This window comes from Argiope bruennichi, chromosome 6 (genome assembly GCF_947563725.1).
Source record: "Argiope bruennichi chromosome 6, qqArgBrue1.1, whole genome shotgun sequence".
Taxonomy (NCBI): Eukaryota; Metazoa; Arthropoda; class Arachnida; order Araneae; family Araneidae; genus Argiope; species Argiope bruennichi.
This window is the reverse complement of record NC_079156.1, coordinates 39,119,016-39,145,979: the sequence shown is the minus strand read 5'-3', so window position 1 is coordinate 39,145,979 and position 26,964 is coordinate 39,119,016. Positions and strand designations below refer to the sequence as shown.

Genomic DNA, 26,964 nt, shown 5'->3' with positions numbered 1-26,964 from the left:
ATCGATAGGCACATGGAAAGACACTCGAATATTTATTCTGAAGCTAGTGTGTAGTTGTAGCTTATTGATAGGATTGATTGTGACATAATTTTTTATTGCACCCAATGACTGTTTAGTTGTAAACACGATTTAAAAGAAAGTATTAAATGTATCCTGCAACTAGCCATATTGAGTTTTATTCTTGCGTTTTTCCGATAGTTAAGCACGGCATATTGTTTGGCTTTCCTTGAATTTTCTTTCATAATTGCCAGTTCTTTAATCTGAGTTCAAATAATTAAAATATACTGGTGAAGTGAAATCGTATTAACATAACTTCTCCCTTTTATCAAACATAAGGAACAAACTTTTATTCAAAAAAAGTAAAGGTTAATTATCAAAAAATAAAAGTTGACTGATAAATGGTTTCATTTAAAGAAAAAAAAATTAAGGAACTATTTATATTTTTATCTCCAAGTAAACCATGATAATTAACGATGCTATCCTTTTAGAAAAAAAATGAAACAGTAAATTTCTTATATGTTTACAACTGCAATCTTTTTTATGCTTATCAGTTTTTTGAATTATATTTATTTATTAATACGTTCTTAAGTAATTTTCTAATGATATATTTAGAATTTCAAATCAAGCCTCTGCTTACTCAATGCCATAAAAAGCTAAACCGTGCCAATTGGAATTTGGGTATAATAAGTACTAAATAAATTGACAAATTTCACTGCTTGGAATAGACAAGCAATAATAATCGCACATTTCAAAAACACATTTCTTCATTTTACACTTAAATTGTAAAGAGGTCAATATGGCAGAAAGTTTAAAATATTTGAATTTTTTTAATACAATGCAGTCTAATAGTTTTGTGCTATGAACTATCAATTCTTTTTTGTATTTATTTGAATCTAAAAGATCAGACCTATATAAAAAGCTCTGGATGCTGTATTAAGATATTTTCTAATCAGGAGGCAAATTAAAATTATTTTTATGATAGAAAGAAATCTTTAAAATTTACAGTTGAACTAACAATAAAAAATGCGCTAAGTAAATTAGTATTGCAAGAAGCCTTCCATATTTAAGAAGAACAGGTAAATGGAATAATATTTAAGTTTTGATAATTTTTTTTTTCTTCGCCTGCAATTATTGTTTTTAGTCCAGCAAATCTAAATAAATAATTAAAATATATTCAGTTCACCAGTTTTATTCTCGTCATCTTCAATAGCAAATCCATTAGTTTTGCAATTTTCACTTCTTCTGGTACACAGCCAAGACGCGCCTTTCAATATTTAAAGGCCAGTATAATATTTATAAATATTTACGCCTTTATAAATACTTATTCTGGCCAACATTTAAAAGCGCTTACTTTCTGTCTCTTAGAAAGCCAGGAAAATAAAACTTACTTTGAGAAATAAATATCACAAAAATGAAGCACATGATTCAATTAACATGAGGATGTAAACGATTTCTTGTGATTGATTATTTTGGGATGAGAAAACAATTTAGGTCCTATCAAAAATTTTCTGACCCGGTAAAGGTACAACCATATATCTTGTCTTTCTTGGCATCACATTGTCATCATCACTTGAGTCGTTTGAAACAGACTGCATCATATGAAAGTTTTTTTGGGGGTAGGAGGGGTAAAGTAGTCCAGAGAAATCACGAGTGCTTCCCCCACAGGAAGCAACAGAAGCTTAATGAATCTTCGGCAATCGCTGCCTAGAACTATCTACCGTTGTGCATATCCATAGGCCTCTCTGGGGACTTGAAGCATGTGTACTCCAGGAAGTCTTCCATTGTTTGGTATAAGTGCATTTTAACGTTGACGAGCGCATGTTTCTCGTCGGGATATATCTGGAAAAATAAAAGTGATAAATTAATACCAATAGAATTCGACAGTACTATCCAAAATTGAATTCCTGCCCTCTGTACCTCACTTTAGAACCTATGTTCATTAATTTCAAATAAATAAATAAATAAATTTTAATCAGTGTTACGCTGTAACTTTTCAACTTATAGACTATTAAACAAAAGCCATTATATTTTTATATTTCCTTCATTGATTTAAAAACAAGAGACGTATAATAAAATCTGAACTAAAAAAAAAAAAAAAGATTGCTAAAAATTAGCTTTTGCACTCTTGACAGATGTTGACAATGTGTTCTTCACACATAGTCTTGTTGCAGTTTGTCTTTTTATAATATTTACTTTTATTTTATGTATTGTCTCAATGTAGTTTTTATTTTTATATTATACTATTGAATGTTGCATCCAGTTTTATCTCTAGTACCATTGAATTTTTCTCTTTATGAATGGCAACGTTGTTCGAAAAAAAAAATCTGCATTCATATCTGCACTGGGCTGCAAACATATTTTTCTATCTTTTTTGTTTATGTGCTGCCCTCGTCTTAAATGTGAAAATAAACTCTTGTGTGTGCAAGAATTCTTTAGTCTACACAGCCAAGGGCTTTACAGGCTTTTTTTAGTCTAAAGAGACTACTTCGCTTTATAGTTATAGTATTAACTTATATTTGGACAGCCGGAAAGATAGACTTCCTCTAAATAGAGTTTGCACAAAATTCAATTGAAATATACAAATTTGATATAAAGACTATATATCCAATTTCAACTGTCTGACTCAACATGTTTTCGAGTTATCTTCACAGACAGAATTAATTCCAAACATTTGTTTTTCAAATTCGGGGAGTTTTCCAACGTGAAAACTTGTTAAAATCACAAGTTCAAGGTTTTTTTATTATTACAATAATTCCTCTATATATTTTGTATATGAAAAAGTAAAAATGGAATTCTGAGAATTTTTAATACTGAATAATATTTCTAGAATAGATTAGATTTTAATGTTGCATATCCATTTTTCAGGGGCGCGCTTCATACAACAAAAAATGCTAACGATGGTTTATTTGTGAGTCATTAATATATATATTTTAAAATTTACTTACTTGTGTTCTAAATAATACACCTGCATTCGTAAGGGCTTTGATAAGCATCATGGAGTGCTGTAGATGAACATCGTCTGAAATAAAAAAACAGTAGGATTTGCAGTTTACTTTTTTTAAAGAAAAAAGGATAAATTATTTAATTAGATTAACTAAATACGAAAATGTTTGCATTTTTAACCGATTCTCCATTATTCTTAAGTTTTGGCAACTTAACGTTTGTAGAGTGAATATTATCTGCAAATTGCATTATGAATAATAATTCAAAATGCTGTACATAGCATACCGTTGGATCTAGAGTTAACATATTTGTCAGAGTTTTTTTTGACTAGTATGCGTTCTTTATGAAAAGAGTTTTCAAATTTTAAATGCATTTTTTAATTAAAATTTAACCACAATATTAAAATTTTCATCACTAATTTCATAACATCTTATTGCACGATAATCACTTTTATATTATTTAAAAATTCGTAATTTTTGATTACTTTTTAATTAACAAAATTTTCATGATTTAATATTAAAATATTTCTTTCTATTTTTGATAATCTTGTAAAAATATTATACGCATTTCATAAAAATTCCTTCGTTTCTAACTCATTAAGAACAGGTTTTAAAATTATAATTGTATTATTAATTAAAAATGTATCAATTTTAAGATTTTTAAAAATAATTTTAAAGTACATTATCGCAATAAAACTATTCGTATATTTTTATAAAATTTAAAACATAAGCATTCAATGATATAAGAAGTATTTCCGTTAATTTATCTTCCGGTTTTCATAGAATTTAAAAAATATTTTAAAGCATATTTCCAACAATAATTTTCATTGTTTTAGTTTTAATATACACAAGCGAATTCTGGTGATATTAGATGTATCTTTTTCCCGAGTGTTATAGTTGCTATAATTAACAGTGAACATTTAAAAATAATATAAAAATAGTCGAGTGAAGTCTAAAACTAAGATACTTCAGAAAAATAGTTCAAATCTGCAAATTTTTATTTATGCATTCACCCTTTCATATGATCTGCATGAGGAGAAAAGAGAGCTACAAAAATCCACGGATAATTTTAACATTATGGAATGTTTACCGTCTGCAGTTCCATGGATAAGAAGGAACTTTTTTCCTCTCACGTGCTCAGCTCGGATGGAAACGTCAGATTTTTCGTAGCCAATATAATTGTCTTCTGGTTTTGGGCTTTGCATGTATCGTTCAGAATACACGGAATCTGTAAAGGGATAAGAATTTAATATTTTTAGAATTCCACTTCTTAAAAATGACTAAAATATTAGATATTTTGCCTGTTTTTTGTAAATGATCAAGCATATATTTCTTAGATTTTTAAAATGTTAATAATTAAATTGAAAAAAAAAGATAGAAAAAGGGAATAGATATTTATGTCACACTTTTTTTTAAAAAAACACGTTAAAATGTTTTGTAAGATCTAAAAAAATATGAAATATTTTGAAATAATTGTTTTGCTTATTTTAATATTAATGAAAACATTCTTACTAGATTGCAATTAGAATATACTTAATGGAGTTTGGCATTGGCATTACATTAATTTAAAGTAAATTTTGGTGTTTATTTTGGATTTTAATTCGAAAAAATAATAAAATTATTGCGGAAAGCAATGGCTGATGCAATCAAGGTAGACAAAGACAAGATAGACGAAACAAATTTAGTTGATTATTATACTAATGTATTCCGGACTAGAGGTTGTAGTTTTCATGAGAACTTTTTTTAAACATCATTACGTTAAGATGTTACTTTTAATACACCACGGATCATTAATATCACTTTCAGAAATAGGAAGTCATATGTCGAACCTTCTAAAGACGCAATAAAGTTTCTCATAATATTGGGCAATAAGAGAATATTTTTGAAAGTCCAGTTTCCAATTTTCAAATTTGTAGATTAAAAAAAAAAATTCTAATCAATACAATTTAGGGATATAAACAGCTATTCTAAGATACGCTCGAAATCCTAATTTTTATTATTTTTATTTGTCTTTCCAATGAATTACATTTGTGTTCCCCTCATGTATGTGAAAAAGGTGTGCTGATTTTGTTTTGGAATCAATCAAACATTTTGTAGGAAGAAATGCGTATTTTTAATCATGCGTATTTTTAGTCATGTGACCTTAAAATTCATGTAGTACTAAATTTAATCCAATCAATAATATCTGATTCATTATATGAATATAGATGTTTTTTTAATTATACGTGACCACACGGTAGCTAATTGCGCCTGATTCTGAATATCTGAAATCGAAAAATAGCATGATCTTATGATAAATACACAGCATACTAAGGAATGTTTCATGGTAAATGTACTGCGGTGTTCTGAATTTTTGTAAACATTGTACAAACTGATTGTTTAACAAAGATAAAAAAAAAACTATTCGGAATATATGAAATGCCAGTTTTGCGTGATTCAGCAGAGTTGTTCTTATAATTTTAAGCCGTATTTACCTGAGAATTAGAAAAAATGAATTTTAGAATAAAGAAATATAATAAAAAACACATAGCACGAAATTAATCATTCCGAAAAAAAATTATGTCAAACAAACATTCCATATATTTTAAAATAAAATTTTTAATAGAATTATTTTTTGTCGATTGAAATATTCTGAGAAATTATAGATATTATTAAAAGAAATTTTACTTTCTGCATTTTGGTAAAAAGTTTTCATTAAATTTAGTTTCAACAATATTTCTTAATAAAAAAATAAATAAAAAGAATTGGAGATGCTGCAATTCCTCAGCGCATTTTCATAAACCGCCCTTATATTTGAAACCGCTTAGATGACATTTTAGAGTTAAAAGATAATGTTTTAAAAAACAACTAATTTCTGTCATAGGAAATAGAAGATCATTTTTAAATATTTCTGAAGAATAATTTGCTCGAAAAGAATGCTCTCATTTCTTAGTAAAAAGATCACAAAACAAGTTCAAAGCGTAGTATTCTAATTTAAAGTTTGAAATGTCATGAGACGATTGTTAAATCTCACCTATACAGAGAAACGTCGTACTGTCAGCATTCTTTTGAAATGATATTGCTTTCAGCTGTAGAATATGAGGTAAACATGTCAAAATTCGTTCGAAACCACCTTGTTTAATTGTTCTAATTGCCACAGGGATTAAAGCAGATGTCAAAATCTTCTTTAAATTTTAATAGGAGAAACTTATTTACTGCAAGAAGAAGCTCGTGTCTATAAATGTGGTTGTGACATTTTTCAAGGGCTACATAATTCTTTTGACGATATAAGATTCAGCGAAAATTTTTAAGAAAATAACTTAGTTTTGCGCATCATTTTATTAAATCTCTTGTTTGTAAAGATAGGATTTTGTATTTTATTTACCATTCACTTTCTAATGTATTAGGATGCTGAAATTTTGAAGAGGTGAATTTTTAAAAGATATTATTTATTACTTTTTAGAAATTAATTACCTATCAATTAAATTTTGGTTCCATATGAAAAGTAACACTTGACAGTCAAATGGAAAAGAGAAGGTAACACAATTCGTAATATTTATAAATTAGATTATTCATAATATATTATGCATTGTAACTATTATATAATATATCTTAAGGGAATATATTAACATAAAATAACAAAAAACGCATTTTAAAAAACGTATTTTTATCAGTCAAAAATTGTTCCAAAAATATGGATTTGAAGATGAAATAGTCAAAAGTGTGAGATCCTGGAAATAACATTATAAGAAAACTGAACTACAAAAACTTAAACATTAGCTGGATATTAAAGAATTCTAATCTTTTTCAGCAACCATCTGTTTACCTATGATAATTGACTAGCAACTTTGATGAACTAGAATTTGTTGCACCATACGAAAGTATAATTTAAAATTTAATTTGCATAATATATATAGAAGATGCTGATTGGTTAATTATATATTCAAAGTAATAAATTTAATTGGCGAAGTCAGTCCATTTGTTGAAGCTGGAGACTGTTTCAAGATTTCAGTTCGCGATAACTCTATTAAATGAAGGTCGAAAGGGAATATGCGATTACTTATGATATGAGTTTCATGAAGATTCAAATCAAATAAAAATTGTAGAAATTGGTCCAGTGGCTGGGGAGATTTCGCGTGGTTTATTTTCACCTCATGGAGAATGTATAGAGAAGTAGTGTCTTTGAAATTTCTGTCGAAAATGGGGTGGAGGTGGGAATACGAGGCCATTGATGACTTATCCAAAAGTCATCAGCTTTCAAAGGAAATGAAAATAAATGAAATCCTATCCATGTTTGGGGCTGAGATATTGTTTTTTTCCCATAATTATTTTAAATATATAGAATAGTCATAATATATTCAATTATATTTAAGTATTACAGCTATTATATATTAACGACAAAATCGGAAAACAAACAAAAATATTTTTTAAAACATGTTCTTATTAATAAAAAAAAGCTTTCCTGGGAAAGTAGGAAAAAAATGATTAACCACTTAACTGTTGTATTTTCTTTACTATCTAAAAAGATGACACCTTTTATTTCGGGAATATTTTGTTATTTTGATTCAAATGAAAATCCATTGAATACTTGACTTATCTCTGTATTCGAAGTAACTTTAATATTGAATTATAATCGTTATGAATTGTTTATTTTTTGCTGACAGCTATCAAAATTTGATAAATCGATGCACGTACAGCAATCGGGCAAAACAGTTAAGAGGTTAAAAGATATGGAAAAGAAATTGTAAAAAAGCGAGAGTCTAGAAATTCTAAAAAAAATTGAGCCGCTATGAATATAAGAAAGATAATCCAGAAGATTCATTAAGGGGCGAGCAAAAAGTCTTGCCTTAATTAGAAAAAAAAATAATGCGCTATAACTATTTAAACACTTTTTTTGTAAATTGGTCTAATTATAAATTTAATTAAAAATTTGCAATCAGCTTAGCAAATCTCATTTTGCGCTTCCTTTGTGGTTCAAAAATGTTAAGGTGCTATTCTAGTTATTATAATAGGTTGTCCAATATTTGTTATTTAGCATTAGATACATCACTAGTTGTCCAAGTCTTTAATATTTGATTATTATGATATGGTGCGGCAATTATCCATAAAAACCTCTAAACTTGCCTTGAACAGTAATGGTTGATTTCATTTCGTAAAATCAAAAAAAGCAACGAACCTCCTTTCTATAAACTCCAATTTCAATAAAAATTAAAATTTAATGCACAATGAGTTATGCCACTTATTCAATGATAGAAAAATACCGAAGAATAGAGCTATGAAATGACTAAAATTTTGTTTTTATTATCATCAACATTTTTATCATGCTAACAGCTACTAGCACTTAGTGTAGGGTTTTGAGATCCCTCTTTATATTATAAATGCACTTTCAATATATTTCATAAAAACTTCTTTCAATATATGCGAATTCAAATTTAATTATTATAGTATTTCGATCTACGACTCATTCTTTTACGTACCTGCTTTGACCCCAGAATTTCTGATAAAAAAAATTAATTTTACTTCTTAGAAAAGCAAACTAATGGGAGTGATCTCCTAAAAACTTTCTTGTATAGTTCCTAATAAATATACTTCTGAATTTTTAATTGTATGCCAGTAGCGAATAATAGTTACGAAAAAGTCTATCAGAAAGCGAGCTTTGGCAATTAATCGCTGGGATGTGGTTAAATACATAAGTACTAGGAAACTGAAAGCATATTTTAGACAGTTTTTTTTTCTGTTTAGTTAAAAACCTGACACAAAATATAATTATAATTACTAAGTGGCACACCAAATTTTACGTATTTAAATCTTTGTTTTAATTATCGCGTTTACATTGTTGTTGTTGTTTCTAATGGCACTTGTCAAAGACAAGCCCACTGACTTTAGAAGTGAGTGATTTTAAGCCAAGGGTGCGTCTCTTGTTTTTTCAGTAGCGCCATCTTGTGCCAAGACAGCTATACATACGTCACAACCCTTTTTACGGCGAGGACTTCATTCAGGCATTTCATTCACTCATCCACAGATCGTAATTTAGACCCGTAATCAAAGAACGATCGCCCCTGATCCAGTACCCCCAGTGGTATTACTCTCGACATAGAGGACTTTGTGACCACGACAGATTTATACGTGCGTCAGTCGTCACACACACGAGAAGTCTTCGGCCGGAGAGGTTCGAACTCGCAACCCAAGGGACGCGAATCCAACGCTCTACCAACCAGGCTATCCCGGCCCTTCGCGTTTACATGTATGTAAAAGGACAGGCTGACTAACAGTCAACCCGGTGATGGATTTAGCACCAAATTTGACATAGATCTACACTTTAGATCCAAAATCTATGCATCAATTTTGGTCTATCTAGTTCTTTCCATTTTGAAGTTATTTTGTTAACTTGTGTTTGAATAGCTTATAGACAGACTTCTTGTGAATGAATTTTGTGCAAAATTCGATAGAAATCTACAAATTTGTTGTAAAGTCATATACTAAATTTCACACATCTAGCTAAAAGCATTTTAGAGTTATCGTGTTCTCAGACAGATCTAATTCTAAAAATATGTTTTCAAACCCTGGGGGGGATCTAAATCATAAAGTTTTGTCAAAATCAATTGCAATGCTTTCTCTTTGTATGCATCGCAGATGAGAAAGTAAAGAAGGGCATTTTTAAAAACTTTAGCTTTAATCATTGAAAAATATTTAAATGAAACCACTACAATGATTTTTATATTTTGGTTGATTCTTGGATTTCTAATCACAATAAAATCATATCAACAATCGGATGATGAAGAAATATCACTATTCTTTTAATATTTTATGTAAAAAAATATAATAGGAATTTCAGACTTTTCTCATATGGATTTTTAACTGATAACACAAATCGAATTTACATAAATTTCTGTACTATTCCATTTCCAAGCGTCAAACGTTGGGTTTCAGTCACGTTTAGTTGCACAGATGACATTATTTATTTACTATCATCTGCATGAACCCTATCTGGTAGCGAAGTCATGATGAGTTTGCCATCTGATTACTGAAAGCGACGGTCGCTTTGTGCGTTCTGTTGACAATTGTTGCATATCGGGATTATATTAGGTACAATGCGCTATGTGATAATTAAATGGAAATGCAGATAGCGTAGCTTTGTCATGTACAAACTCGACTGTTAACCCAGGATTGTTAATGTCCATAAATGGGGATGTACGAACATGTAGTCCATCATCCACACTATTACGGTCCCGAAAAGGGAAAATGTGTAGTATTTCTCTTCATTTGTAATTTGAATAAAACAGTGCAGCAGATTATGGAGGTAACAAAAGGCAGAAAGAATTCAATAGACCCTCGCACCACGCGGTAAAAAAGTCGAGCTTTTATGAATGTTCTTTACAGAAAATCGCGTTGTATAGCAAATAGACTCATTTGCAGACAAATTCCCCATTCTGCCAGATTTTCTATAGAGAGAAATTTTCTATTCAAGGTATGATTTTTCAACTTCATTCAATGAAAGTCTGCTTGCTATCCTTGTTTATAATCCAGTCTGGTGGAGAAGTGATTCATTGAATAACATTTATAAAGGCAAATATTGCTGATGGTTATATGCTTTACTAAGGCAAAAATCAGGGATAATAAAACATTAATCATTATAATGATGCAGAAGTTACAAAAGATAGCTCAAATTCAGTAGAGTCTCAGTTAAAAAGCCACGCATTGTATGAATACTTTTAAAGGTAAAATCGCATTGTACTGCAAATTTATCAACATCCATTGACCCATTGGTTCTCCAGGAATATTTTTCATTCATTATCTTATACACAACTTCCCGATTCCGTCAAAAAATAATTTTTGAATACTAAATTGCCACTGATAACAAAGCCATTTTATTTAAACATTCTTAAACCTTTTCTGTTCATTGTGTACATAAATCATCCTAACTACTGAAAAACTAAATAAAAACTTAGGTAACTGAGGTATTTTTCTCCTTTAGCTTTTACTACAGGAAGAAAATCACGCGATAAGATATGTGAAGGAATAATGAAAACGGCTAGACTTTCAATACAATAATAAATATATTATTGAAAATTATATACAAATATTTAAAAAAAATTACTTAATTTCAGGAAATAAAATCTCCAAAACAACTAAATTAGAATCATTAAAAAGAATTAAAAAATTTTTTTAAATGGCACAACAATTAACTTTGTGTCGCAATATCTTTCGAAATTATCGCGAAAAGCGGGAAAATCTTGGTTATTTTTAAATGAATTCTGAACATAATTTCAAAATAAGTGCACATTCCCACACTCCAAAGTATATCTATACTGAATCTCATAGCTTCAGGTCAATCAATCTGTACCTTAGAGTGTCAACACACAATCACATGTCAGCGATGAATCGCCAACAAACTAGCCAGGGATGACATGAAAGATTCAGTGAAAATGCTAAATTAGAGTATGCGAGAAAGATTTTGAGAGACAACAACATACGGTTTCTTTGCTTTTATCATGTGAGAACATGATGCTGTTTTGGTTAGAAGGTTTTGAAGCTCGAAATCGCGTTGGCAACGAATAAAGCAGAAACAGCAATTTTCATCATCATCTTTTAATCGCGAAGGATTAAAGATGACCCGTATTGCATTATTATTATGTATGCTTCTTTGAAAGCAGATGCGTTTTTAAAAGGTAGACCTGCTTTTACCGGTATTGCTTTATTATTACGTATGTTTCGTTGACAGCAGATGCGTTTTTAAAAGGTTGACGTAGAACTATGACATCATAGCTGTTATTTCATCTCAAAATCGGTCGAGCTCCAAAACTTTGTTTGCCAGCTCGAAAAATTGAAAATGAAAGTTTAAAAAAAATTATATATATACAGACAAATAATGACTCAAAAATAATAATGTTCTCACATGATAACTTGAAATTTGCAATCGCAGATTTCATTTTAATTTTTTATAATTATTTTGTATCGCTGTTTAAAATAAAATTAGACGTGACAAATAGTGTTAAAATATTCGATTGCCTTCTGTATCGGTGAGCTGCATGAATGATTGTTGTTAATGAAGTTTTACGACATTTGGCATTTATTTCCTTTTTTATGTTGACAAGTAAATTTATCGTTCAGATAATGCATAGATTTTACCAATTTTAATTAAAACTTAGTTTTTTTACGCCTTTTCGATCACAAGTAAAAGTATTGTAATGGTTAGAAAATTCGCCATTGTGACTATAATGAATCTTCACATTTCAGACCTTCCAAAGACTGAAAAACGCATTGCTGGAATTTTGTCTGCCTGTGAACAAAATTATCTAAAAAACACTTTGAACTACGTGGATGAAATTTGGTACGCGGTTTCTACAATAAATTTGTAAACTCTTGTCAAATTTTGAGCGAAATCCTATAAGAGGAAAGCGTTCTCAACAGCTGTCCGATAACTACCAAATAAAAAGGGTTTTATAAAATCTGGCTCAAAGATTTAACATCAAAAATATAGACCTGTACCACTGGTACGCGGTTAATAATATAAAAAAATATAAGTTTAAAAAATTAATCATACTTTAATAAAACTTTTCATAATTATCATTCACCAGAAAAAATACAAATTGTCAAAAAAGGAAATTAACCTCACGTTAAGACTTTTTTTACGACCGTTATTCGCCATAGTACGCGGTTTATAATATAAAAAACACCGATTTTCTTAACTATATTAAGTAGCACACAACTCTTATATGCAAAACATTTAAAATAAAAAATCTGAACACTCATGGTATTCTCAATTTTGCCAAAGATCCGCAATTTCATGCAAGGATGAGAAGAAGAATATATTTATTAGAGAGAAAGCGAGAAAGTTTCTAGGAGACCCATTCCCGCAGGTCTGTTCTTAGAATAAGCATAGCCCCCGATAAGATTACGCTAATTGATACTATTTAGTTTAAGTAAGTCCCTATTGTACAAGAAAAGCTTTCTGACAAATTTCTTTTCCCTTTCTTGATCGTCAATTAAGGGCGAAACTTTTTTCTGATTTCTAACACGTTTGCTGCCACGACTCACGGTCGTGATTCGGACCATCTACCCAATTAGATGTCACCTTTTTTGCTATCTCTTAATTGAAATACCAAAGGGGTTATCTAATTACAGAGTAGATGTGAATCACAGACGATTCACGCGGAAGTCAGCTTGCTGGCTGAAGAAATTATTGCACATTTGTTCATTTATTTTCACTGCTGTTGTTGCATTTGTATATAAAGGAATTTTCGAAGGCCTTCCAAATAATAAATGAAATCTTGTGATCTACTATAACAAAAACCATCCTGTCTTAATATAAATAAATGTTAATGTGGCTACGTTTGTATATATATTGTGCTCCATATCTCCTCCTAAATAACTTTGTCTCAATCAACTAAATTTCGATCACTTATAATATAGGAACATGAAGAAAGAATACTGTCAACTTTTCAAATGCGAAATTTAATTAAATATTCAGTTAGTTCGAAATTAACCTAAATTTTATCTTTTTTACCCCGCAGTATCTAAATGGAAAATCATTGCAAAAGAAACATTTTTAAATCATCTTAAAAATGGAAATTTTACCATTTCGATTATATTATTTCATTTTTGTACAATATTTCTAATACTTAATATTAATTAAAAATTTAAATGTATTAAAATTAATGTTAACTTTGAACTAATCCATTCTTTCTTTATAAACTTTGGTTTTATTGTAATATTTATATTTTTATCAAGTTTTCAAAATATTGAAACACACAAAAGCGCCTTCTTAAAATTATAAAGATTACTGTTTTTATCAATATCAATTTCACAATACATACATACACACACACACACACACACACACACACACACACACACACACACACACACACACACACACACAAAAGCGCCTTCTTAAAATTATAAAGATTACTGTTTTATCAATATCAATTTCATTTCCTTCAATTCCTATTAATTTAAAATCTATTTAGAACAGAATTACGATTAAAGTTTCGGTAAACTGAACTTTCATGTTTATTCCTGTAGAAACTTTCAAAATCATATGCCATTTTTACCGAGTAATGTATATATTTAAAATGATTAGAAATTAAGAGAACCAGCCTTAACAGTTCCAATCATTTTCTGATTTCGTCATTTTTTTTTTATTTTTCATGAAAACTAATGACCCCTTAAATATATCGTCAGTGGCCGTCTAATTCTAAGGTTTCCAGATAAATATCTAAAACATTCTTTTATTGTACATTTTCTATGGGGATAAAAACTACTATAGTCTTCTAGACCTAATCATAGCATCGATTTCACCTATTTTTATCATTAAATAATGATCTTTATATACGGTATCGTAATTTTCACCTGTCTCCTTCTGTTCAACATTTTCAAGAGATATTGCAAAATAAAAACATGACACAGCCTCCAACCTAAAGAAATGGACCGATTTCACCAATTAATGTTGCCATTTTGTTTGAATTGAAAGCCAAACAAAATGATCAATAATATTGTGTAAGTACTATTAAAAACAATACTTTCATTTGGTGTGATGAGATGTAGTTCATATAAGCTGGTTGACATTACTAATTTAATGTCATTAATATAGAGGGTGAGAGATACCCCCGGTAGGCGACTAGTTATTTAAATTTTTTTAAATAATATGATTGATTCGTCTTATTGGCTATGTATGCAATTTATAGTAATATTATAATTCTTTGACTTTCACTTTTAAAATGAGACATTTTGGGGGAAATAATAAAATGATTTACAACCGTGCTGGTTTAATACAAATTATTACAAGCTGCTAATACTCTATATAAAGTTTAATTAAAGAATACCCTTAAGGAATTAAATACTAAACAATAATCACAATCCAATTTTTGAATCAAATTCTATAGACAGAAAGAAATGAGTTTCTATACTACAACGTTCACTGCTAATTCTAATTAAGTATTTGAATTTTGAATTTGAAAAAGGAAATTGATAAGTATAACTTACCATAGTATAACCAATTAGTAATAGGGGCTACGGATATTCCACAAGCGAATACATCGTTTTCTGTTGCCAGAACCGAGACAGCAGTGTAGCCACCATATGACCATCCCCATAAAGCCACTTTCTCACTATCGATATAAGACTTGGTCGAAACTAGATAGCTGTAAATGAATTAATTATGAGTCAATATCATAAAAAAATACATAAAAGAAATAATTTTTTTATACGTGCGAAACATATGTGCAAAGATGTGGTAGAATGTATGTAGATGTGGTGGCTTGCGGCCTCAGAAACGATCAGTGCTGAAAAAAAAAAAGAAGTCAAGAATTGACTTGATTTTTAATACCCTAATTTCGCATCTACTTTTATATTTTTTTTATAATCCATGTTTATCTACTGCTAATACAATAATTATTGTTTACATGTTGTATGTTTTGATTAAATCAAATTCATTCATTAAAATATGAAATGAGCCCTTCAATTTATCTTTAGATTCCATTGCGTATTTTACAGGGATGGGGAATTTCAATCAATCATGGCAACAAAATTATTGCAGACGATACAATAAAGGAAGTACTAGTTTGTAGTGTCTATAACAACTCTTCATGCCCTTGCGACTATAATCTTTACGATTATTCTAACAGTTGGAAATGTAGTGTCTATAGTCTTTCGATGTAGTATTTCTTCTATACAATTAACTTCAGCGATATAGAATTAGTAGAACACGTGAATTAGTACCTGTTCTACTGATGCTTCAGATGAAATGATCTCATGATATAGGAATATCTGGAACAAATGAGTAACGAATGATAAGATATTGTTTCTTTTTATCTGAATCAATCATAATTAGAAGAACTCAATTCCTGGAAGAACACGTTCCAAACCCAGAGAGAAAAAAATTATATCTCATATTGATATCGAGGTGAGATTATTAAAGCAATAGCTCATTCCATACAAAGTATCTAATGCAGGCATTTCGTCAATGCCGTGTTGTTCGAAGTACTGCATCGAATTGCATTACATCGAAGAACTATAGACATTGCAAGCTAGTACCTGTATTATATCAGCTGTAACTATATTATTACCTCTATTAAATTTCCAGCTTTTCTAAAAGAGGTGAAAACAATCAAGGTTACTGTAGGCGCAAAATAATGTATGATTAAATGACATTTACAGTAAATAACGTTAATAACGTAAATGTGGCATCACGTGATTCGAACACATTGATATCATACATTGTTTATAGAATGACAATGCCGATATGGAAAGGAAAGCAGAGATAAAGATATTTAAATAAAGAAATGATAACTTTGAAATGACTTTAATAACTTTTTAAAATTATGGACACACTTCAAGTTCCAGAATCTAATACCTCAGCAGCGAATTCAGCTGAAGAATCAAATTCCAAGAAATAGCCACCATTTAAAAGATTTTAAATACTTTGTGAGAATCTGTCAAGTATTATTTTTTATCAACTCGATGCATTCCAATTTCCTTCAGAGATTAAAGAGACTGTCGAAAGTGGGAATTTAACGATTTCTTCAGAATGCTTTGTCAGCCGATATAAAGAAAATGTTTCAAAGTATTTCAGAGCTAATTTGCTTTTTGCATCTTAAAATCTCTCTCTTTTTAAAATCGAATTCAAATACTTAATTTTTTTTTTCTCTTTAAACAAAAACAGAAAAGGAAACCTTTCTAAAAATATACAGCAGCTGTTTTTAAGTGCTTTTGTAGAATAAAAACTGAATTAATAGATCAAAGAACTTTGGAAATAGACTTAATTCATGAAAGAAAATATATAGAAGTTTGAATTTAATAATGAATAGAGCCATAGAATTGTAAAAGGTATCGATTTATTTTGATTGTGTTGATTTGCCATCAATGTCTGATTTTTATATATTTTCCTCATTACGATCAGAAAGAAAATATATAAAGGGGGATTTATAATGATTCTGAAGATATTTTGGGAAGTTTATTTCTTGATAAATTTATTTTTTAGATAATTTTAATACAATATATAATTTAATAATCCATTTTTTAATAAATTAAATTTTCTAATTCAGGTTCATATCACGTACGTAAAGTGTCCAGCATCTTTTCAGATATTTGAAGCTCTTGAGCATTCTGAGATCATTTTCCGATTAGAAAAAATTTCTTTGTTGGGTTAAATTTTTTTTGATATAATTGCTTTTATAAAATAATTACGTTTCATGAATTAGAATGATATTTTGGAGTACTTTTGGAGTATTTTTTGCTGTTTTTTATTAGTTTTTAAATTTTGCAGTGTTTATTTAATATTGTACTATCTATACTAGAATTGTTAATCTTTCACAGTATTATTACAAGAAGATTAATTTCATTTGTTTAATGATATAGCATCTATAATAGTTAGTTAATTTTAGTTTAATTTATTCAATTTAGTTAACATATATACTAATGTGTTGTTTGCATTAATTGATTTATGTCTGACAAAACATTGGGTTAGACCTAAAAATTTCTTTCAAATTTTCACAGTCCTTGTTTATAATAATTTTGATTTTTTAAGTGGAAATTTAAGAAAAAAATTTTGTTAGGCAATTGTCTTTCCCTTTCATATTATAATAATTAAAAGCTGAAATATATTTTTCAAATGTCAATGTAATGTCAAATGTCAGACATATTCATGCAAAATCATTGAAATCATACTTGGACGACATGCACTGTTGCACTTCTAACATGATTTCATTTAAACGTTTCAGCAGTTTGCTCTAAAAATCTACTACAATAAATCAAATTTATCAGAATTTCCTCGTTTTGAAAGTGTATTCCTGCATATATTGTATGGTATATTTCTAATCTATTATGAGTTATTCTGCTAACAAATCTAGCATGTATTAAAAGCCATATTTTATATTATCACATTTAAACTGTGAATATAAAAACAAATACAACTATATGTGCATTGAAAAGTAGCTCATAATTTTCTTTTTTTATGACCCTAGCATAATATAGACATTTCACAAAATGTTAAGCTATATGACAGATAGATTGCGCTTTGCCTCTATATGCTATGCTATGCTAATATTTTATGCATTACTTATGCTATGATGCTGTCTACATTTTTCCTTAACTTTCTGAGTGCAATTTTCTTAACTTTTAAATACTTTGATTCAAAAGAGAAAAAAAATTATTCGAATGAAAACATTTTTTACGTTTCCACTTAACAATCCTGTGCTATTTAAAACACAGACTCGGAAAGGAGTGGAATTTCTGTCTATCTTCAGCCTCTTTGTTCAGTAAATGCATAATCAGTAAAAGCACAATGGAAATTTATTCGATGTCACACCTAAATGACAGAACTAATTTACATATCTACATATGTATTTGCGTTACACTATACAAGTCGCCTTTGGCGATTAGATGGTTTGCCGAAGAGATTGATTATATTCAATTTCAGTAAAAGCGTTTAGATAAAACATCATATCCCTGATTCTATTATATTGTCAGACATTAAAGGTGGGTTACTTTAAGTCTTATATATATTCTATTCATTGAATTCTATATGAACTTTTCTAATGGAGACCAGTTCCTCAGAGCTTTTAGGTACAGTTCATGTATATTCTGAAATCAGCGGTATTATAACTTCATTATCTTTTTTTTATTCATCTTGTAAACTACAAAGATATTTAAAAGAATCCATCTTTAGCTTTCAACAATGAAAGAAAATCACACGATAAAATATCTGACGAAATTCTGAAAACTATTTGAATTTCATTGCAACAATGTGATCTATTTTGCCTTAATTAAAAATAAAGCAAAAATCCAATTAAAAAACTAATAATTAAGCAAAAATATTTTTTAAAAATTACATAAATTCAGTAAAAATTCACACAGCTCTTAATTTATATCATTAGAAACCACAAAAATCAGATTAATTTTCAACTAAATTAAATTATTTTTAAAATATCGCTCAGATATGCACATTCCTACCCTCCAAGTTACATAAATGTACCAAATCCGGTAGATATGGATCAGATGGTCTGACTAGTAGAGAGACAACATATACGCATTTATCTCTATTATTATAAAATTGGTAGCCAAGATTTTTGAACAAATTTGGGACACGTTGAAAATTTGCGGCTTTAATGAAAACTGTTGTTGTATAATGCATTAGGAAGAAAACTATAGATATCAAAGAGGTACCTTGTAACGACCAACTGATCCTCCACTTCGATGTTTCCTAGCTTCCTGAAGACTTCTTGCACTCTTTTATCTCCTTGAAAACCGCTGCCTCGACCATCAATTTGGGCGTAGATGTAATTCTTGTGACTGGCTAGGTAACTACCCCAATGGATGTGGAATTTCTCGGACACCAGTTGATAACCGGGGCTGCTGCAGCTGAAAGGATTTCAGAAGGAATGCTATCATTACTTATCATCTATAAATATTAAAATTTTAACTATCTATATCGGTAATTAAAAAAAAGTTTTTCTCAATACTAGGTAAAGAATATTGCAAGATAAAATCTATTGAGTCTGTTTTTTATTTTCTCGTATAGATATAATAATGTAATCATCAAAACATTCGAACTTTTGAGGAATCTTCACTTTTCAGACTACCTGAAATCGAAAACCCATTTTTGGAAAATATGTCTCTCCGCGATAAGGACAACTCAAAAACACTTTGATTTAAACATATGATGAATGGTCTTTACACCGAATTAGTAAATTTCTATCAAATTCTGAGTAAAATCTATTCAGTCGGTTTGCCTGTAAGTGAACAAGATATCTATAAAACTTAAAAGAGTAAGATAAATATAATTTAGTACATATATTTAGAATCCATAATATCAATGCGTCAGGAGATAGATTGTTTGTCTATCCTTGTTCCTGCACGTACATGAACGTGATAATTAAAAAAAACGCATTGACAAATATATCAAATTTGGTATGCGATTTTGTGGTTGCAGTTGTAGATTTTAATCGACTGGAAACCATGCATTAAAAACACAAATTCATTTTTATTAGAGAGTATGCGTGAAAGGTTTGAGTAGACGAAGTATACAAAGTATCATAATCTACAAATCATGAAATCGACTGCTTCGAATCGAAGTTTTGTGAATCTCTATGTCTGAATCTTAAAAGTATCATTTTGAAACTGATTGTTTGTGTGATCACGATAGCACAGATAGGCGTTGAGCTAGAGTGATAAAATTTGGTATATGGTCTTTACACCAAATTTGTAGATTCCTATCCAATTTCGACAGTACATTCACTGAAAGTTTATCTATCGTTCATAATGCAAATAATAATGGCGATAGTTGCAAAACACGAAAGGCTAGATAAGCTTCTGTACACAAATGTTGCCACTAATGTGTAGATTCTCTCCAAATTTTAAATTAAATCCATATTGTTTCTTATGGCACTTGCTATGGACAAGCCCGCTGTTTCGAAGACAGCGATTTTAAGCCGGTGGGGGAGCGTCTCTTGTTTCTACTGTAGCGCCATCTAGGGCCAAGAGAACGACTTAGCTACACACACATCACAACCCTTTTTACGGGGCGGACTTCATTCACGCACCCGCAGATCGTCATTTAGACCTGAATCAAAGAACGATCACCCCTGATCCAGTACCCCCAGTGGTATTACTCTCGACATGGAGGACTTTGTGATCACGACAGATTTATACTTGCGTCAGTCACCAAGCACGCGGGGAATCTTTGGCTGGCGGGGTTCGAACTCGCAACCTAAGGGACGCGAATCCAACACTCTACCAACCAGGCTATCCCGGCCTAATTAAATCCATAAAAGGGTTGACTGTCTTTATGCTTGAACACTCTCATGCAAGAATTAAATTAAAATAAATTATAAAATAAAAAGAAAGCTTTGACTTAGATCCATAAAATTTCTTATGCCATCTTGTTATTAAATGTGTAGTTTTGTGTCAATCTGTTGACAAAAAGATTTCCAAAATACCTATTCCTTCCTACTCTAAGAAATACAAAACGCTTATGAGAGGGTTTTGAAAATTTAAAATCTAAGCTATCGTGGCGTTAATGGGATAGCTCAAACCTCATAATTTTATGCTATTGGAAAAGAGATAACATCTTTATTTGGGAGTATGCAATAATTTTTGGGGATATTACTCCTATTTGGTCAAATATTAAATCCATTAGTTTAGTAAATGAGAGTTAAATTTTCCTTTTCTGCTTTGGAAATGTAAAAAATAACTTTTAGCTTCTATACTGCTTTTTTTCTAGTATCTATTTAGGGGAAACGTCATGTTTTATCAATATATCATTGTATTAGTTGAATTGAGAATCAATAAAATACTTGAGAATGTTATAGGATTGCTTGCGTAAAAAGAGGGATAAATGGCTCACTTTTAGCTTTTAAATTTACAGACATGATAATTCGATTCAAGTACTTTATTTTTAATAATTAATATATTTATTTACAATCTTTATTAGATTTTAAAAACTTTCTAAAATTTAATGTTATTCAAAATATTATTTTTTAAAAAGTTATACGAAATATTGCGCATTTATTTTTGCTGAAGCATACTTTATAAAGCACTTTTTGTGGTCCGAGTTTATTATGGTAAATAGAAAGTGAAAATTATAATCGAAAGTGTAAACAAAATTTGTAATTTAAATATACTTGATTAAGATTTCTCAGTTTATTTATTACGTCTAAAGAACTTTTTTCTTCATTGTTCAAAACATTTTCAATTTTTTTAATAAAAAATATAGTAAATTCAATACAAAGGGTTATTTAATTAAATTTAAATTTTTATTGTTTAGAGTTTTTACATTTCCATTTTTAATAAAATTAATGATTGTAATTAAGGAACAGGGAACGAACATCAAAATATACATTTTGAAAAATAGCAATTTTCGCAACACAATGCAGAAAAAAATTCTAAGTCTACTAACGGAAAAAAAAATCAAAATTTTACTTTTTTTATAAATAATCTGGCATATGACGGACGGACTGCAGTTTGTTCAATTTTTGAATTGTAAATTAGAAACATTTAAATAAATTTTTAACAGCAAGGTTGAAAAGCACAAAAGGCTCATTGGTTTCTTTTAACTAAATCCAAACATTTGGCCATGAACTATTCATATGCTAATACCTTTCGCCGTATGACTTAATTGAAAATTAAATGAAGAATGGCTTTTAAAATTTATGCTTTACGTGATAAAATTTCGTAATAAAAAGTTGTTGACACAGAATTATCCTGGCATTATGCCATAAAGAATAAAGCACCTTCTTACCTAAAAGATTACATTTCCTTTTATGTAATATGTATTAACATTTTTTCATTTTACGTTGGTGAAAGTAAATAAATGATTGGAGTAGCAAAGAAATAATTTTACTTTCTAATTAAATGATATATATTCATTACTCTATAAATATTAATTATGGTTTTAATGAAATATTTAAAGAAAGAATGAGTTTCAAAAATTCCTTTGAGATTAAAGATTTAAAATATCTTTTTTATATGATAAATGAGTCGTGGAATATATATTTAAAAGAATACAAAAGATTCATAATAAATTTAAATAGACTATTCAATATTTTTAAATTGATTATCTAATAAAGTAATTCAATCATCTTAAGATGAAAAAGCGATATTCACTTTTTCGGAAAGCAATACGTCCCAGTATATAAATGAATGCTAATTTAATGAAGCATGAACACAAAAGACTAAAGATTTTTTTTTTATTGATTCATAAGTAAACAAGATGTTTATGAAAAATTGAAATTTATTTCATAAACACCAGATGCAAATTTTGATATTATATAATAGCATTCAATTTTCTACACATAATTTATTTGTAATATATATATAAAGATATATATAAAATATTAGTTAAAAGTCAATTCTCTGAATTTTATTTTAAAAAAATATTTTTTTATGGTAACTTATTTATTAAAATTTTTTATCATGCGCTAATAATGATTTTTTATTAAAAAATTTATAATTTTTTATTTTCAGATGAAAATTTGCTGAAATTTAATGATTTTTTTTCATGAAATGAAACATTTGTAACATATTTCAACACTTGTATCTATCCATAGTATACAAATGTCTACAAAATTTTTAAAAAAATGTTTCGACTGTTGGCAGCACCATGATAATAAAACTCTCCATACTAAAGTACCCATTCACATCAAATGTTTTCATATAGTTTAAAGAACATAATCTTTTTTTAGAATTTTTTCTTATGTTGATTAATCTATTGAAATTTTATTTTATCGTTTGGTTCTTTGTACATTGGATTCTTAAATTTTTATTTTCGAAAGGGATTATGAAATGACAATTGGCAATATGAAGTCACGGTTTGAGAAAGTTTTAAAGAAACAATCATTTACTTAATAAATATTTGTATAAATCTACTGAAGTCTGCCAGACGAACTGCCAAATTAAAAATAAAATGTTAAAGAATCGAAAATAAGCACTTTTTAAAAACCCATTTAATTCGATACAGATACCAAAGAATCTAGGTATTAAGAAAGACAAAAATAATGAGAATGAGAAATCCAATTTAAAGAATAGTTGCAATTAGAATCAAAAATATTCATAAGATTCAAATTGAAAAGTAATAAACTAAAAAGACCAAAAACGAATGCTTCATTTGAATAACGTACGGACAAATTGCGGCTAATTTTTGTTTTCGTATCTTTCTCGAAATAATTCTGGAAAAGAATCAGAAGTTATTCAAAATCTTCTTCATGTGTAATTTATATTAATGAGTTCTACAAACTGAAGAAAAAGAAAATACTCACACATGTAAGATCATAGGGAATTTGATGATTTCGTTTTCTCTCAAAGGCGGAGGGAGATACAAACGAACCGTTGCTTCTAGAATGAAAAAAAGAGAGAAAAAGCAAAACTGAATTAATCACAGAGTTGGTTCTGACAGGTTTCCCGTTAGTTATGTATACGGTTAATTAACTAGGATTTTCACCTCAATCTGATACGCAGATTTAAAAAGAGGGGGACATTTGGGGCTATTAAAAATTCTAGGAGATGATTAAACTGCTTTTTTTTTTCGTTCTTTGTATCGCGGAGAAGCAAACAAAAATGGCTGAATTATATTCCACGCATTCATCATGTTTACTTACTTCGTTTTTCTAAATGCCTAGCAAAATTAGAGGTAGGTTTTGGAAATTTGAGATGTTTAGTATAGAAATTCTTTCTGGAATTTAACATGGAAGAAACTTTGTTCCATTTCTATAAAAAAAAAAGCTGTATATAAAGAATGGATGAAGATATAAAAAAAATGATAATTTTGTTTACAATCAATTTTTTTAAAGGGATCATTTTGTAAATTTTTCATGAATTATGATATAAATCGAGGAAAAAAAAATGTTTTAAATTGAAATTCCATTTATAATTCCCTTGCTTATTAATTAAAAAAAGAGTAAGATATTATTTATCCAAAAGATGGACGAGTAGAAAAATTATATAAAGAAACTACACAATAGATTAATATAAAAATTTCATATTGTTGAAAATTCGACTTTTTTGTAGTATTATTATATGATACAGTGACATAAGATATAATTTTCTCATTAATATGATTAATTACAGCAATAATTAAAATCTATTTCATTTTATGATTGTACAGTTTTCTAATAGAATCCTCGCACTATAACAAAAAAAATTGAGCAATAATAAAAAAAATTCTTTTATTAGAATTTTAATTAAGTAATTATAATTTAATTCGAAATGTTTTGATTATTAAATATTTATATTTGATTATTATTCTAAGTTATTTAAGTACATTCTAAATAATTTAATGAATCAGATATGTCAAATGAAATTTATTATAATTTGGGACTAATAAATTCTTAATTTTAAATAAAGGCTATTGAAATTATAGAAGCATAAAAAGTTTCTTGCTTTGCCGTAATTTTAGTTAATTTTAACTTCTTGAAAACTTATTTTAGTTAAGTTGATTTTAATCATTTAGTTTTATTAGTGCTTAGACTGATTTTAATATTCTAATTGTTTAAATGTGTTCTAAATAGCAAAGTTTCCATTTTTTAACCATAATTATTTTGCATTAAACTAAATGATTAAATTGAAATTGCTGGTACTGATAATCCTCCATTATGCGCATATCCTATAGATTAAAATAATTTAATTAAAAATACATATTTAATTAAAAATTAAATATGGATTTGGAGAAGAAAGCGAGTGATTGACTTCCTTACAGATGATTCCTCATTTTCATGTTTTCGTTTTAAATGGTTTTTAATTATAAATCTGATAAAAATACTTTTATGAATATATAATATCATTTCCTTGCCAAGTCAGTCTTATGGTTGGAAAAAAATTTAGAAAGATTCTTAACGAAAGCTGAATGGATGATCAAACAATTCGTTCCCGACTTTGTGACAAAAATGTAAAAATTATGACCTTATCTAAATGAAACTTTGATCTGGTGATTATTTTTCAGAGTTCCATGTAATTTCATGCAAAGTATGGAAATTATACAAAGCTAAGGCATTCACAAGAGTTAATCTTTCTGGAGTTTTGACAATAGATTGAATAGGAAAGGCTGTGGACGTTGAATGTTATTAACTCTATTTAACTAGCAGCATTGTTTACTTGTGTATTTTTAGTTTCTACAAATGCTGTTATTTATGCATATTTCGATTATATTTTTGTTATCTCTATTTCATCTTTTCTGGAATATAACATTATTTTCTATTATTCAGTTTGCTGAACTATAGTCACCGTGCATCTACCGGATAAATTGCATAACATTTTTAATTATTATTAAAATTGAAACTAATTCCGATGTTCTAATGGAATACTAGCAGAATCATTTTAGATTCAGTAATCCAACAAACTGAATTTAAATTGTAGCATTCACTTTCGTAAGCTGCATTTTTTTGTATATAAATAGTGATTAAAGTAAGCGTCCAATATTATACAACGAAAGTAAAAAAAAAAAAAAAATTCTCATTATTTGAAGTGTTGAAGATTCTTTTAAACAAGGTATAAGAAGATAAATAAATTGAAAGCATACGTACTGTATCCTCCTTTCAAAGGCACTTTAAACGTTTCGATTTGAGGTAGGGCCCTATCTGCTAGCGCTTCCTCCAAGTCGTTGTTCGTATCCAATACTTCAACTGAAAAAGAAGCTTGCTTCAATATAACATTTTCGATAGTGTCATTTACTCGTGAAATAAATAGATTCTTTGTATTTCGAATAGAAATGATAGTAAAATGAATTGGTAGCTGTGAATACAATATTTAATTCAATTCATCAGATTCAGTATTTAAAATTTTGATGAAATTCTAAGAAAATATATATTGTATATGGTAGTGAAACATAATTAAGTTATGAGAAATCTTTTACTGGTGTTTGGATGCCTTCAATAGTTAAAGATAAAATAATAATTAGGATATATTTTTAAAAATGATTCTTTGTCATTTCGCCAATCTCCTGGTCTGATATCTGCAGAATTACTGAAAAAACAATCGTAGTGGGCAATAAAATGGGTGCTATCTTTTTATTTACATGCCTAATTTAGAATAGGCATTTTGTAGGCCTAGCTTCAAAAACGGATGCTTGAAGAATTCCTGGATTACTTATTTTCTTTTAAATTTAAATGATGTATGTTAAAAGACTGAGTCGAGTTTTGCACTGAATATGCTCATTTTCTAAAAGAAAATGAATGAAAAACCACTTCTAAGTATTTATTCTAAACACAATTCATGTATCAAATTCTTAAAAAATTCAACTAATCCTTTCACCTATTAATTGATTTAACTTTCTAAATATATGACACAATATTATCATTTTACCTATTTTGTTTTTTAATTTGAATAACGCGGGTTTAAACACTGAATAAAGTTTTCGTTTTAAATGTGCTCACTTTATAAAACAAAATGAGTGAAAAATCACTTCTAAGTATTAATTCTAAACACAATCCATATATCTAATTCTTAAAAATTTCACCTAATCTTTTCATCTATTCATTGATTTAACTTTTTAAATATATGACACATCTTACTTAGAAAATGCATTACTTCAATTCACATAAGAATATTCGTAATA

The 26,964-nt window shown here is 28.6% G+C and overlaps 1 protein-coding gene across 1 annotated transcript in view; it reads right to left on the bottom strand.

Moving 5' to 3' along the window:
- Positions 1-1,065: 1,065 nt before the first annotated feature.
- The window catches only part of LOC129972330 (inactive dipeptidyl peptidase 10-like), a 475,818-nt gene continuing 449,919 nt past the window's right edge, over positions 1,066-26,964 (bottom strand). Inside the window, exons 15-21 of the mRNA XM_056086431.1 lie at positions 25,934-26,032; positions 23,675-23,750; positions 19,086-19,280; positions 14,907-15,064; positions 4,033-4,170; positions 2,946-3,019; positions 1,066-1,839 (exon numbers count right to left, since the gene is read on the bottom strand). Of these exons, the coding sequence (XP_055942406.1) occupies positions 1,711-1,839; positions 2,946-3,019; positions 4,033-4,170; positions 14,907-15,064; positions 19,086-19,280; positions 23,675-23,750; positions 25,934-26,032 (869 nt within the window). The 3' untranslated portion in view covers positions 1,066-1,710. The remainder of the gene's footprint in view (positions 1,840-2,945; positions 3,020-4,032; positions 4,171-14,906; positions 15,065-19,085; positions 19,281-23,674; positions 23,751-25,933; positions 26,033-26,964) is intronic.